Source organism: Trachymyrmex cornetzi, unplaced genomic scaffold (genome assembly GCF_001594075.2).
Source record: "Trachymyrmex cornetzi isolate Tcor2-1 unplaced genomic scaffold, Tcor1.1 scaffold257, whole genome shotgun sequence".
Classification (NCBI taxonomy): Eukaryota; Metazoa; Arthropoda; class Insecta; order Hymenoptera; family Formicidae; genus Trachymyrmex; species Trachymyrmex cornetzi.
This window is the reverse complement of record NW_017297238.1, coordinates 499,571-515,501: the sequence shown is the minus strand read 5'-3', so window position 1 is coordinate 515,501 and position 15,931 is coordinate 499,571. Positions and strand designations below refer to the sequence as shown.

The 15,931-nt window shown below is 37.4% G+C and overlaps 1 protein-coding gene across 1 annotated transcript in view; it reads left to right on the top strand.

The window, feature by feature from the left end:
• The first annotated feature begins 2,593 nt into the window (after positions 1–2,593).
• Positions 2,594–15,931, top strand: part of LOC108761617 (uncharacterized) — a 41,821-nt gene continuing 28,483 nt past the window's right edge. Inside the window, exon 1 of the mRNA XM_018508233.1 lies at positions 2,594–2,731. Coding sequence (XP_018363735.1) covers positions 2,696–2,731 — 36 coding nt within the window. The 5' untranslated portion in view covers positions 2,594–2,695. The remainder of the gene's footprint in view (positions 2,732–15,931) is intronic.

The window sequence follows — 15,931 nt, the reverse complement described above, 5'->3', positions numbered from 1 at the left end:
TATAATTTTATATAATTATATAAAAAATATTTTTTCCCGGGTGCAGAGAAAAAATTGTAATTTTCCGGCAATATATGTATAAGATATTATAGCATTAAAAATATACGTACTTATTTATACAGCATTTATATAATAAAAATCGCGAATTTAATGATAAATTATCGGAATATTTATGTTAATTATAATTGTAAATTTTGATTAATTGTCGGTAATGTCATCGTTCTTTAATTATCTTCGGGCCATCGGGGCCCCATTGATAGTTGCGAAAATTTGCCCAGGGTCTTTGAGCGATATTTGTAGTCCGTTCTTATTTCAAGATTATCTTAAGTAATGCCTTAATACGACCCTCATCTGATTGTTTCGTAACTTTTTAAGACTGTACTTAAGACGTCTTAAATATAAGATCCGACTATGAATACCGGCCTTTAATAGTATCTCGTCTTGAATACGACAAAACGACCGGCCATTTACTATAATCCATCACGCGTGCGCGATCATTTCAAATTTTAAAGTTTTGTAACTTCAATCCTTTGGCCCATTGGCACCTAAATGTTACGTATTATACATTTTATGACGTCAAAACTCTACATCTTAACACCAAATTTTTCAAAATCCGTCGTTTATAGAGTAAATTTTCAGAGAATAAGGATAAAATAAGATAACTGGCCGAGTCTTCGGATTGCGATCTTTTTAAATTTTTGATGATTTTGCTTTTTTGATCAACAATCCCGGGTGATATGTCTGGCAACAAAGATATGCAAGCGTCTTCGAGGATAATAAAAAAATTGACGTACCTACATTACTTTACGTGTCACAGTGTTTTGTACAATACAATGTATAATACGGTAATGGTGCGAAATTTTAAGTCCAACAATTACATTGTGCGTCGCGAGCGTTCATTGTGGAAGGCAGGTCAGATCTAGCTTTATTCTTCAGACAATCATTTGGAAACAATTTACCAAGGAATATTATTCAGCTATATGTATATATAATCGTGATAATCGCAGCAAGAATCCCTTTATGTAAATTATCGCCAAAATTACTTAATTTTCAGTTATTCGTAGCAATTTAGCAACATATTCTCATACGCGCAATTATAAAAAAAGACATAATAGACATCCACACTATTTGCATTTCTAACATCATTCTTTTTAAATTCGCAATATAACGGCGCAATGTTCTTGATTGATTTTAAAGTTTTCTGAAATAGAGAAAGTTGTAGAATAAAAAAAAGTCAATAGCACCTATGAAGTATTTACAATAATAAAAGATATATTGTTGCCTTTTAACAGCAAATCTTTGCTGCCTTTTCTTTTTCATTGGTCATCGATTCATCTAACAACCTAAGTAGCGAGGAATCTTAAAAATATATCCTTGATTCTTGAAAATATTCCAAGTATGGTCATCGATTGGCGCTTAAAGACATGTGTTTTTTGTAATGTTCGCCGCCTCGCGTTCACGTAGAGTGATCACGAAGGCGATCATTATGCTACATTTTCTCGCTCTGCAATTTCGTTATCATGCATGTGCAAGAAATATTTCCGGCGTTTCGTAAAATTTCACGCTGAAGTTATCCTACAAACGCTGACACTGCATTCCTGGGTTCTTGTTAATCAAAGCCAATTGAATGTGATTTTAAGTTTTCACACTTTAGAGCTGATGAAAAATGTAAGACAAAAATTCATATTTAAACACGGAAACCCGTATTCATTGTACGATGTACTGAAATTAAAAATTTGTCACGGATAAATTCTCTGCTCTGCTTTGCAACTTTCTTTCTGAGATACCTACTCTGCATAACACACACGTATCATTTTATTATTATCGAAAATGAAGTAAATATACGTGTCTTATAATTATAATATAATTACACTGACTTAAAAAATTTATGTTGTTGTTATTCTAATAAGAAAAAAAATAACTTAAAAAATACATTATTTTAATTAAAGAATTTATACATATATATTAGAATTCGATACATATATATTCAATAATTTTGGCGATTGTTTATGCAAAGTGTTACGATTATTATAGCTAGATTGTTTCAATTATAATTGTTTGAACTCACGTTTGTTTTAAGAAATTATACTCACAAAAATGGATTCATATAGTGTTTTACAACTTATTTTTTTGTAAGTACGTATATTTTGAGTATATTTTAAGACATTCCGAGGAAAAAGAAAAAATGTATTTTACGTATTACATATGAAACAATTTCTAACATGCCGATTCTTTAAAATTGCTGATCGCTCGCGACCTTGCTTGCATCAACATCATCGCAAATTTATTTCTCTAATACAATACTTTGTGATTTTTCAAAGGACACCGTGCGAAATTCTATATTAATATTTCGTAATCATCGTGCGTATATTTAGAGAATAAATACTAGACGTCCAATCAGTGTTCAGTTGTTTTTCTAGTATCAAAATCAGTGTCCAATACGGTCAAACAGACAACTGTAAAGGAAAATTGCGTGGGTTTTGGTCTGCCCTGCCAACTATGGAGCCTTGGGCTCGCTTTACGTGTAGGCCGCAAGTATAATCCGGCCTCAGCTTGGTAAGCTTCGTTTAAATCAGTAATCGAATACGATTAAGCGTGACAAGATCGCCCGCGAACTGCTGTACTTGTGCAAAATTTGGAGTTCAATCGATTGGTCGCCAATCCGTCCTCTCTTCGTTGAATTCTCTCGACTAATATGCGACGAAGATTCGTCTCCATTCTGTCGCTTGTGGTGAGTTCTACTTTTTTCAATAACGAGTTTGCTATCGATAATGTAATTCTAATGTGTTTTTTGAAAGTCTGACTAATACCATTTTTCACTCGAATGACAACATATCTCTCAAATCTTTTTATTTATGCACTCGATATATGTCGATCCATCTCAGCACAATAATTTTTTAAAAAATTTTATTGCGTTTTTTAAAATCCGCCACTATATGTTGTAACCTTTCTTTAAATTTAAGGATCTTGTTTTGGAAAAAATGTGACTGTCCGTAGAATTTTATTTTTATTGATATTATCAAAAGTCTATGTTTTTTTATGTTTTATATTTTATACCTCAGTGAGATATTACTACTGCTTACATTCAATACTGATTATAAACCTAATATTGTTTCTATACATCGCCTGAAACAAAACGTTTGTTTCTATATAAAAAAGATTTGCTAAAACAGCTAAAAACTTCATTGATTTAGCAAATCTACAGCCGTAATATAGGCACAGCCAGTTTTCTATGTTAAAGTAGCAAATTTGTGTAGCTGAATTAAATTAAAGATTGTAACTAATCATATTTGTTCTAATAGCATAGCAAATTTGTTAATACAGCAAAGATAACTTTCTGAAAAAATGAATCTATTATAAAGGTCAACATTTGTAACAAAACATGCTAACTATAAGATAGCGCATACTTTTGCTGCTATAATGAAGAAACTTATTACATTAGCAATCTTCATTGTAGCAAAGAATTGGTTGCTCTAACAATTCAAGTTAATTAAGACAACAAATATTCTGATAAATACAGTTTGGTTTTTATTTTAATACAATAAAAAAAATGCAATTCTTGAATTATTGAATAATACAACAATAAACGTATATACAATTTTTATTTAAAGTGTTACTTAAACGTATTAAGCTGGATCTTCATAGTACGCAGAATGCGGTTGCAAGGTTAGAACCTAATCTAACCTAATTATACGTCACATATAGGCTCTGGACATAAACAAAGGATGCACTGAAGTTAAATTTTCGCGTTCTGCATTCTGCGTCTTACAGCCGAAAATATGTGTGTTACGCAAGTCACACTATGTCTATAATTTTGCAACTTGAGACCCGCGTTCAGCATGCTACGTAGATTAAAATATGTATTGCAAACATATTAAATTAGTTATTTCAACTGAATTAATTTGTTGCAATAACAATGATAATATTACCAAAGATGAGTTTGTTATATGAGCATACTGATGACTGCTTACAGACATAAGTTCTTTGTTGAACCACCAAATTTTCTTAACTACAGATGTTGAATTCGCGTAGCAAGCTATAGCTTTGCTGAATCAGCAAATCTATTTTTTTCCGTACATGTACTAGTTATTGCGAAGAATATTACACAGTATCACTTATTATGCATTGGGATTATAAATACGTGATTTTATCAAATTCTCAGTGCGTAAGTCTGTATGCGCCAGCCATGAGAACTTAATTTCACGACACTACTTTGTTCGAATCGTTGCATCGCGTGCGGGAGTGCAAAACTGTTCGTTTGTACGTACACACTCCATCGTGCGCTTTGAATCTCGTAAAATATCGCGTGTGTGATAAGTATGCAATTTTCTTAATTATTAAACATGCAATTTTTATTTACTAGTTCATTATTACATTAATTATAATGCTTGATCGCATTGGACGTAGGAGATATTATAAAAAATTAATAATATAATATATTATAGGACCGTATATGTAATAACACAAACTATAGAAATCAAAGCCTTAAACGGTCTAGCTGGATTTTAATGCTTGTATAATTCTTATGTGAATTTATATACTACGTATGTAGTCCCCAGAAACGCGCGCCGAAATGATTTTTCGGTCTTGAAACGTTAACTCTATTAAACTACCGCAGTAATATCACGAGTTAAATTGACTGACAATTTGCCAAAAATTTGTTAAATTAATCAATTTAACTCGTGATATTACTGCGGTAGTTTAATAGAGTTAACGTTTCAAGACCGAAAAATCATTTCGGCGCGCGTTTTTGGGGACTACATACGTAGTATATAAATTCACATAAGAATTATACAAGCATTAAAATCCAGTTAGACCGTTTAAGGCTTTGATAAAAAATTAACATTTTTGAAAAATCAAAAAATAACGGCAAAATACAAATGAGCGTTAGGAGTCAGCGCTGGATATTATATTGCGCAATGCTAATTAATACCTATTAATGTGTCACGAATTCAATTTTGTACGTTTCGGCTTACTATTTGAGCCATCCTCAGCAATAAAAAATTACCGCTTATCGCACTATAAAATCTGTCGAACTGCGTCTTGCACAATCGTAGTTCCAATCTCCAATACAGTCGACTTCCAATGCAGTCGCAGTGGAAATGTGAGATATCCACCATCTTCAACCATCTTCAACATAGTCTAATGTTGTGCCAACCAGTTGCTTAGCTGAGTGGAATAGACAGTGAAACTCAAGTTAATAATTGCAACGAGATATTTTTAAATAAATGGATATTAATTTGCGTAATTAATGTATGCTAGCCAGAAACTCACCCCATCTCCAACAACGATCGCAAGCGGATCCAAGCATCATCAATCCATTACAACAAATTTAAAAATCACGATGTCAAAATTAGATTGAAAAATAAGTAACATAAAAGAGAGTCATGTTCGTTCTGTGTATTTTTGTAAAAAGAATTAATATTTTTTATTGTATTGCTTAACGAGAGATATTTACATCGAGAATAGAATATGAAGTAGAAAAAAGCGAATCAAAATAATTTTAATATTTAATATGTAAGAAAATATTGCAACACATTTGTTAAGATACAATACAGCAGTCTATTGTAATGTTATAAATATAATTAATAAATAGATTTTTCCATATAACAAATCAAACTAACCAAGACTCCTTATAAATCAAAGAACTGAAAAGAATACGGGCTTTAGGAGTCAGGCGCAGAAGACGTCGCGCAAATGATACACTTATGAAGCTTGAAACTTCTTTATTTAACAGACGCGCTTACATGTTTCGACTTATTTTTTAGCCTTCCTCAGAGCAAACACAAACTAATATATATAAAGTAAAAGTTATCCTGTCATGGTGAGCTCTCCTACATCGAGAATTTCAATGCCAGAATTAAACAAAAAGAAAGAAAAGGAAAATGAAAAATATTAAAAACGTCGGTGTCGTTCATACACAGTAATAAGTCTTTCTGACGAAATTTTTTATCACTTTACAATTTTCATTAAGACTAGCTAATAACTAAAAAGTGACTCACTGTGTCTGATACCGACTGGTCAACATATCAGGAACCAGTTCTTGAATTATTCATGATAATGTTTGCGATACGGTACTTTGTAATCGTGGTGAGCGTCCCTATTTTCGGGATAATTAATTATATTATTAAAGTTTTTTGATAAATTAGTTTCTTTATTCTTTAATTCGACATTTTTATTATAATATTTCCCTTCTTTTTCATTTTCCTTTTCTTTCTTTTTGTTTAATTCTGGCATTGAAATTCTCGATGTAGGGGAGCTCACCATGACAGGATAACTTTTACTTTATATATATTAGTTTGTGTTTGCTCTGAGGAAAGCTCAAAAATGAGTCTAAACATGTAAGCGCGTTTGTTAAATAAAGAAGTTTCAAGCTTCATAAGTGTATTATTTGCGCGACGTCTTCTGCGCCTGACTCCTAAAGCCCGTATTCTTTCCAATTCTTTGATTTTTCCATTTATATAGTCTTCTTGATCTGTGCGTACAAATCTATCATAAGGAGTTTAGTTGCTTTCTCAATCCATATATGTATATGTTACGACATTTTTATGTGACATTTTTATTGATAATTTTGAATCGTCAGAACAAGCTTCCAAAATTTTATATAAGATATATTTCATCAGACACTGAAAAGCAGCGTGAACGTGATCATGTGACGCTATCAGTTTTGACGCTAGCGTCTGACACTGAAAGTTGGATTTATCCCCACTTCCAGTATCAACTGACTCGGTTCAAGATTCGAATACTACATACATGACGTTACACCCTTTTCATGCATTTTCATTGTCTAGCGTCAATTTTATATCATATAATCTATTTTGAGACTGAAAAGGAGCATCGAGCGTCAACATGAAAAGGCATCTTAAAGATTGATTGTTGCACCGCACATGTATGTAGATTGTAGCATACATGCACGACAGAACGGCGCCTATTCACTCGACACGCCGCCTCTGCTCTCTTCTCGTAAAAGTGAAAGCGCCGCGTCGTAAGCGCGACAAGCGAAGGAGAAAATACGCGGTAAGGCTCACTCGAGCATCAGATGGAAGGGAGAACGTGGTGCCAAGTGCATTCCGCGAGCGCGGCAGTTAATTCTCGATATCATGGATAACTCATTGACAAACTTTTTTCGTCAGTTGGAAATCGAGTCGGCCTCTTTATCGTAAATTTATTCAAAATTTTTCTTCTCAAAATTTCTTGATTTTCTATATTAATGTCTTTTGATGTCAGTACGAAATATCACACGTCTATCAAAGTTCGAAGCTTGAAATTAGATGAAAAGAACAAGACTGTTCGTCAGAACGTTAGTCCAGGAACGTTAGTCAGTTCAATTCTTTTTCTAATTTTGAAGTTGTTTTATTTAATGAAAATATATTTAAAAACCCGCATATGTTAAAAAAAGGCTTCTTCATTACCAACTTTTGTCTGCAAAAAATGCGTGTAAAATATAATTTATATGTTGTCTGATATAGGGAAAGGTACTGGTCAAAAAATCAGTTGCTTTCTTTAAACTTTTCTTCCGAAGAGACGCGAATGTGGTAAACTCCCACGCGCCTTGGGCAATCGCGAGAGCGATCTTGTCATTGCTCTCAGCGACTCTCTAATCTGCCAGCATGACGTCTTTAAAAATAGGATAGGAAGAACCACTTAGAAATAATAGGGTATAGAAGCATAATTTTCGATTCACCTATGATGAAAGAGAGAAACGTATTCGATGATATTCCTCCCTTCGCATTCTTCCAATCGGCTACAAATTAAAAATGAAGTCACTTCAAGTGTTATTATAATCCTTTTTTCTTCGTATTAGTGACTTTGTTTGTTATTTTACAACATTATATAATGAATAAAGTTGCACAATTTATGATAAAACGATGCGGGGCTTTATTGACGTAACGATTATTTCTCTTGTATATTATATCTTTGCACATCCCATACACTTCTCGATACTTTAGAGCAGGGTTGGTAAAGACTAATGTTTTTTTTTAAGAATAAAACATATTGTGTTTCTTCTTGAATATGTTTTTAATGCTTCAAATATGCTTTAAACGGTACTATAAAAAAACATATTTAAAACATATTAAAAACATCAATTAAACATGTTTTAAACTGTTTAAAACAAGTTTAAAACATGTTTTTTACCAACCCTGCTTTAGAGTTTTCTCGACATACGAAATATGCTATCTTTGCACTTTCACACGATATTAATGAAATTATAAATGTAACGGACGTCGAAGGCGTCACCCGTAGAACGTTGAATGCTGTTTATTTTCCGTTGTTCGCATCTATACCATGGAAATGCGATATCGTTCACTGTAACGCAAGGAAAACGAAGCCTCTGCAACAAAACCGGATTTCACACCGCGCTAGAAATTACTTATCTGAATCGCAGCAATACTCGCGAAGACATTAACTCGTAGACATAATTTTATTTACTTCTACTATCTTTCTCTCTCTTACTCTCTCTCTCTCTTGCGCGCGCGCGCACGACTCCCGTGTTCGCACGTCGCGATAACGTCTGCTTCTAGCTGTTTTTACAAACTACACGCTTTCTCGACCGAAGGATCCGTTTGATATTTATTAGCTGAAAAAGCATATCGTTACAACGGAGCTGTGTATTTATGGGTGCGGAGCGTACACGCATGAACACACACAGGGGCTGTATATATATTGTGTATTTTTTATTTTAAAAAATCTTTAAATTCCACTAAAAAAGTATACACATATGATACGAAAATTTTAAAAAGTGGTGTCGCGGAGTAGATGATAAAATTTATATTAAAGTTAGAAATTTGCCAGGAACTCTCGCTGGCATATTAAAACTTGAAAGTAAAGTTACTATTAACTGTTAGAATTATTGTATAATTATTAACTAATGATATCATATTTTTATAGATAAAAATGATGACACGTTACTCTTATATGAATATAATTTTTCAATATACTTGATTAATGGATTTATTAAATAGTTCTCCGTTTCATAATATATTTCAAAATAGAAAAACATGAATCAAAAACATCATTCTGCTATTCTTAAGCCTATATGCATATTATTTCTACGAAGAAGAGATATGACACGTCACCATTTGTCAATGTGTGTTGAGCTAGTGATGCGAGATTAGAGACAAGACACGCAAATGACAAATTCTTCCGGTGACTGAAAGGATCGAATGTCACGTTGGCGGCGTCCGTTTCATCAGATGATTATGAGTAATGCGAACGATTACGGAATGTTGATTGCCTGACCCGAAGATGACGCAAATGTGCAAGATGATATAAAGTTGCAACGTTTCTTCCGGCTACTGTTGTCGAGATCCTGGGAACGCTATATCAAGGATGCATATTGTGAATATTTAACGTAATATTAAAAGCGGCAAGTCGGAATTTTTCTTTGGTTTCGCAAATGCAAATTGATTCTAAAAGTCTGTGTGAAGCTCGTAATTTAATCATTAACAATTGGAAAATGCATGTGCGCGCGCACACGCACAAAATTTCCTTCATTGATTAACGCCTCCTGGGGCATGGATTCCCACCCGGGTGCTCTCCGAGTGTCATGTCATCCTTATTTAACGTCCGGTAAACAACAAGGATGGAGTAATACCTGGATAACACTCGAGTAGGAATTTGAATCCAGCACTGAATGTTACTCTCTTTTGAGAGTTATAATTAGAATTGAGGTGTAATTAGAATTTATTATATATTCATGAAAAAAGGATATTTTCATTCATAATTTATAAATAAATCTTTAAAAAACTGCGTAAAAATTATTTTAATATTACCTTTTGTATTAATTTTTAAATAGTTGAAATTATCACGCAATATACATTCTTCATTTTAAAATTTAAAATTTTCTGTTGAATTGTCTTATATTATTCTACTTTACAAAAAAAATGTTTTTTAATTACTTTGAACTAGACAACAGGTATTTCTTGTAAATTTTTGAATGCAAGTTAAATTTCATTAGTACGTTTTTTGAAAGAATTAAAGTTTAATATGCAAAAAAGAATTTTTTTGTTATTTAACATTTTTTTGTTAAAAGGGTTAATGTTATTTTGAAATTTTGAAAGTCATGAATGTATTGTTTATATCGCCGATCCAGCACTCTTCTACTTGGAAATCGTCGCGCATACTCTTGTACTGCCTTTAAAGCATTATCACTAAAATCGTATACAAACACAATAATATTCCGCTTTGAAATAGTAATATTCCGAATACGTTTTATCTTTTTTGCGATTTTCTCCAAAACGAAGCCAAAACGAACATATCTTTAAAGGTGACTTTTCTAAGAACTTTTTTTCTTGATTTATCCTTACACGTTCCCGAAATTTGGGCAATTAAATATATGTATACACATATATATAGAGTATCTCATTTTAATTGTCCATCTTAAATATCTAAATAAGTGCATTTTTAAAAAACATTTCACATAAAATTTGTACAGTCTATGTATGTGTGTTGATAGCCGTAAATTAGAAATTGTATATGACTTCATCATCATAAAAGCAGAAAATTTATTATTTTGGAAAAACCTTGTGTGTGTGTGTGTATGTGTTTCAATTATTCATAATTTTACTAAAAAGTAAGATATTAAAATAAAAAAAACATGCATTTTATAGAAAATGAACAATACATTCACGACTTTTAATCGAAATATATTTCAAGATAATATTAATCTTGTTTATAAAAAAATGTCAAATATCGTTAAAAATTATATTTTTGGATATGACAACCTCAATTATCTTAGAAACCTTACGTGCGGGAATTTTGTAGCTTGCGGTATTGTTTATAACATTTAAAAATCAATAAGGAACATCTAGTCTTCGGTTCGAAGTAATTCTTTACTGTAATTAGTATTATTCAAGAGTCTCAGTCGAATCAGATTTAAGATAATGTTTTCAAATATTTATTGTCTACATTTTAAGAGATAAGCTGATATCACGAATATCGATTATGCATCAAGGATGACGGTTTTCCATATATACACCTTGATTATCTCATCAGACCTCAGTCTTTTGCATTGCTCGAAGATAGTTATGACTCTCCAATGCAATTTCCTAGCGTTTATAGCTTCCTCAATATGTTGCTCTCGAAAATCGCGTGCTTTTTGACTGACAATTATGTCCGAGTTCTCTCGTCCGGATGATAATTATTGTAGTCGCGCTCCTGCGCGCCTATACCAATAGGATTTTAGATAAAGAAAGAAGAAATCCTTCTCTGCGCGTGCGCGGCGCCTGGCGCATGTGGCGCCCGGCGTGTGTCTCGCTCGCGCCATCAGCCTCATTGTGTTTCCTGTTGCGCTTTCCAACAGTACGCGCAGTAGTCAACAGTGTTTATTTCAGTTTTTTCCTTAATATTATACCTCGCGATGCCTAGAGACAGGCACAGAAACCGCTCTAGGTCTCCTAGAAGATCCTCGAAAGCTCGCAGAACCCGGTCTCGTTCCCGGGGCCGTGCTCGCTCTTCGAGAGCACGGTCGCGTTGTGATTCTCGAATCCGCTCAAGGCGGTCGTCACGAAGCTCGTCGCAGGAGAATTCCATGATGGCCGCTGTCCGAGAATCGGCGATGCTGGAAAGATTGGTGCAACTTGTGGAAGATCAGGCGAAACGTATAGACAAAATCGAGGTTAGGTTACCCGACGACAGTCACCCGGACGTTTCATCGCTGCAACCACTTCGAGCATCTCATCAGCGGTCGGGGGAACAGACGGTTTCCTTAAACCGGGGCTCTGTACCAGGTAAGCCCTCTCCGCGACCCCTTGCGTGCTCGGCACCATCGGCATAGAGGGGGCTAATCCGACGTGTTCCCCCAAAGCACCCCTTTTTTCTATGACGGTTAAAGAAAGTCTAGCTTCACTGGGTCTACCGAAATTGAATAAACTTATTCTAGCAACATAAGGTCCAAATTCATCTGTTTTAAAAAGGGACGAGCATCAAGCGGCTTCTCAGTCACAAGTCGCAGCCTGTCTAAATGCTCTAGGCACCGGCCTCTCCACCCTCATGACCTTGGAACCAACGCTGCTAGGCTCGGCGAAGACGGCCATTGGCCAGATAGCGCACGCCGTTCTGTTACTAGCAGATCTTCAATATCGGCTATCTTTACACAGACGTGCCTTCATTAAACCAATCTTAAACTTATTAGGTAAAACTACGGCAGACTCTGCCCCAATAGACGAATGGCTCTTCGGAACCTCGTTCGCAGAGGATATAAAGGACGCTCAAGCCTGCGAAAAGGCGGGACGCGGCCTCTTGAAGACCACACCAGCCACAAGTAAAGCAGTCAAGCATCAACCCTTGAGACAACTGCAGATTAAACAGGCCACGTCTGCGGGAAACGAGAAGGCCCCTGCTCAGAAGTCGTCACAGAAGCCTCGAGTGGGGGCCAGGTCCTCGAGAAAACCACCCCGGAGATCAGCGTCCCGCTCCCGTTATCACCGCAGATAACTACGGTAAGACCGGCCGGTCGCTTAGCATCTTTCGTCCATCGCTGGGAGAGTCTGACCTCGAACCCGGTCGTGCTGGAGGCAGTGCGAGGTTATATGATACCATTTACCGTCGCCCCCCCAGCACGACCGTCGTGTAATCAACCCACATTTTCGCGATTAATATCTCTCGCCTGTGACGAGGAAATCAATCGTCTTCTTAGGAAGGGGGCTATCTATATGGTAGATCCGTCAGTGGACCAATTTTTATCGACCTTTTTCCTCATTGAAAAGGCATCCGGAGGAATGCGTTTCATTCTAAATCTGAAAGATTTAAATCAGTTTTTAGATCCCCCCCATTTTAAGCTGGAGGACTGGCGCACCGTAGTCCGTCTCATGCTCCCCGGAGTGTACATGGCTTCAATTGACCTTGAAGAAGCTTACCTGTTAGTAAGTATTCATCCTAGTCACAGGAAATTTCTTCGCTTCCAGTGGCGGGGATCTACTTTTGAATTTGCAGCACTCCCCTTCGGCCTAGCTACGGCTCCATTTATATTTACCAAGATCCTTCGGCCAGTTCTAAGGTCGCTACGAGAGAAAGGATTCGAGAGCGTAGTCTACCTCGACGATTTCCTGCTATTTTCGCCTTCTAAACAGGCATGTTACAAGAACATCCAAATGCACGTGGATACACTAACGGAACTGGGATTTGTAGTTAATTTTGAAAAATCAGAACTAATTCCAGATGTTCGTAGGAAATACCTCGGTCTCATGTTCGACTCGGTGCGACAATCGGTGTCCATTCCAGAATCCCGGCGTAAAAGTCTTCTTGCGAAGCTTATCAATATGGAGAAAAAACCCTCTTGTACAATTAGAGATCTTGCCAGCTTGATCGGCTCACTAATATCTGTGTGCACGGCGGTGCAGTATGGCCTCTTGTATACGAAAACCCTTGAGAGGGAGAAATTCCACGTTACGCCTCCCTGTTACGCTCGAATTCCGACTTCTCGGCCAAGATGTGCCTGCCATCGTCCCTCCGAAGCGATTTTCTCTGGTGGCATAGAATCTTATCCGATCCGGAACAATTGAATACAATCCGCTCAGGCCAATTCACACTCGAATTATTTTCAGATGCCTCTCTAAACGGTTGGGGAGCGGCCAGTGGTATGCAGCGTTCACATGGTTGGTGGACGACAGAGGAGAGAGCCCTTCACATTAACGCCCTGGAACTGAAGGCGGCCTTTATCGGTTTGAAGTGCTTTGCCGCGGATCTGAGAGACGCAAACGTCTTACTTCGCATTGATAATACGACGGCGATCTCATACATCAATCGCTATGGGTCGGTCAAATTTCCTCATCTCACAGCTTTGGCCAAGGAGATCTGGCAGTGGTGCGAAAGCAGGAATTTATTTTTGTTCGCGTCTTACATTTCCTCGGCGGACAACTTCATAGCCGACGAAGAATCTCGACGCACGGATGTTGATACAGAATGGTCTCTGTCTGCCTCCGCTTTCGACGTCATCCGCCAAAGATTTGGCCAATTTGAGATCGACCTATTCGCTTCTATCCTGAACGCGAAGTGTGAACGTTATTTATCTTGGTTCCCGGACCCTGGCGCTTGGGCGGTCGATGCCTTTACCATCACCTGGAATTCGGTCTTTTTCTACGCTTTCCCGCCTTTTATTCTGATCACTCGAGTCTTGCGGAAAATCGTAGATGAATCTGCAGAGGGAGTTGTAGTGGTTCCCTGGTGGCCTTCCCAGCCTTGGTTCCCACTCTTCCAGCGTCCTTGTCTCTCTCCTTGTCTCAGAATCGACAATCTTCGCCCCAGCTTACGATTTGCTTTCTGCTCCCCTTAGGGATCATCACCCGGCCCATCGGACACTTTCCCTGGCAGCCGGACTCTTTATCAGATCTTTCGAAGCTCGGGGGGTCCCGGACTCCGCCCTAGATACCTTCTTGGCTTCTCTAGCCCCGTCAACAATCCAACAATATACCAGGCCCCTACGCGACTGGTGGAATTTCTGCCAGAATCGCCAGCTCTCGCCTTTTACTCCCACAGTGGAAGTAGCCTTGGAATTCCTCGCCTTGGCTTTGGAGTCGGCTGGTTCCTATTAATCAATCAACACAACCAGATCAGCCATCTCATTGATCTCGCCAAATTCAGTCGGCGAAGACCCTCTTATTAAACGTTTCTGCAAAGGAGTAAGCGTTATCAAGCCTCAACGTCCAAGATACGATTACGTCTGGGATCCCGCTCCCGTAATCAAGAAATTAGGAATTTCCTCAGAATCTCCTTCATCAGAATCTCCCCTTGGATAGGCTTACCAGAAAGCTCGTAATGCTTCTCGCATTAAGCACAGGACAGCGCTGCCAAACTCTCGCAGCAATAAAGATTTCACAAATTACTTTTGAAGAAAATCGGGCACTCATTCGGATTCCTGACAAATTAAAAACTTCCGCGCCGGGAAGGTCTCAGCCGCTTCTGTCCATACCTAAATTTGGAAATCACGAGGAACTTTGCGTCGTAAGCTTACTGTCTATATACACCGAGAAGACCAAGGACATCCGCCCATCTACATGTGATTCCCTGCTGATCGCACTGAAACAACCGCACGAAGCAGTGGGCGCTCCAACATCAGTCGTTGGCTTAGAACTATACTGTCCGAATGCGGAGTGAGCGACGCCTTTTCGGCTCATAGTACACGACATGCAGCGACCTCTAAAGCTGCAAACAAGGGAGTTCCACTGGAGCTGATCAAGAAGGCAGCAGGCTGGTCAGGGGAATCGCGAGTATTCGCTAATTTTTATAATCGCCCTCTCATCAACTCAGAGGCATTTGCCTCATCTGTTCTCCTTACAGATTTAGAGTCACATTAATTAAGTCGGTATCTTCTAGTGATAAATATAATTTTTTGTGATCTTGGGTTTTTAGCCATTGCGTATTCTTCCTGCCCGAGTCTTCGGAAGACCTGGATTGCAAATCGTCTTCTGAACATCCTACAATAATTATCATCCGGACGAGAACTCGGACATAATTTATAGATTAAACGAACTTACCTAAGTGAAGTTCGATCTTAATTATGTCCTGGGTTCTCGTCCGGATGAGCTTCCCCCCCTAGTTTGGTTTCCCACCCAAGAGGTGCTAGGCGTTTTGCGAGACTTTAAAATATGAGGCTGATGGCGCGAGCGAGGCACACGCCGGGCGCCACACGCGCCAGGCGCCGCGCACGCGCAGAGAAGGATTTCTTCTTTCTTTATCTAAAATCCTGTTGGTATAGGCGCGCAGGAGCGCGACTACAATAATTATCATCCGGACGAGAACCCAGGACATAATTAAGATCGAACTTCACTTAGGTAAGTTCGTTTAATCTATAAATTATATATGGATATATACAATTAATATTCTTGAGGCTTTAACGGGTGTTTCCTATATGACAATCTTGCGTTTCGCGGGTTTTCTCCGTGTTCAAATCCATTCTTGGAATGCCAACGTTTCGTGAACCTTGCAGTCCACT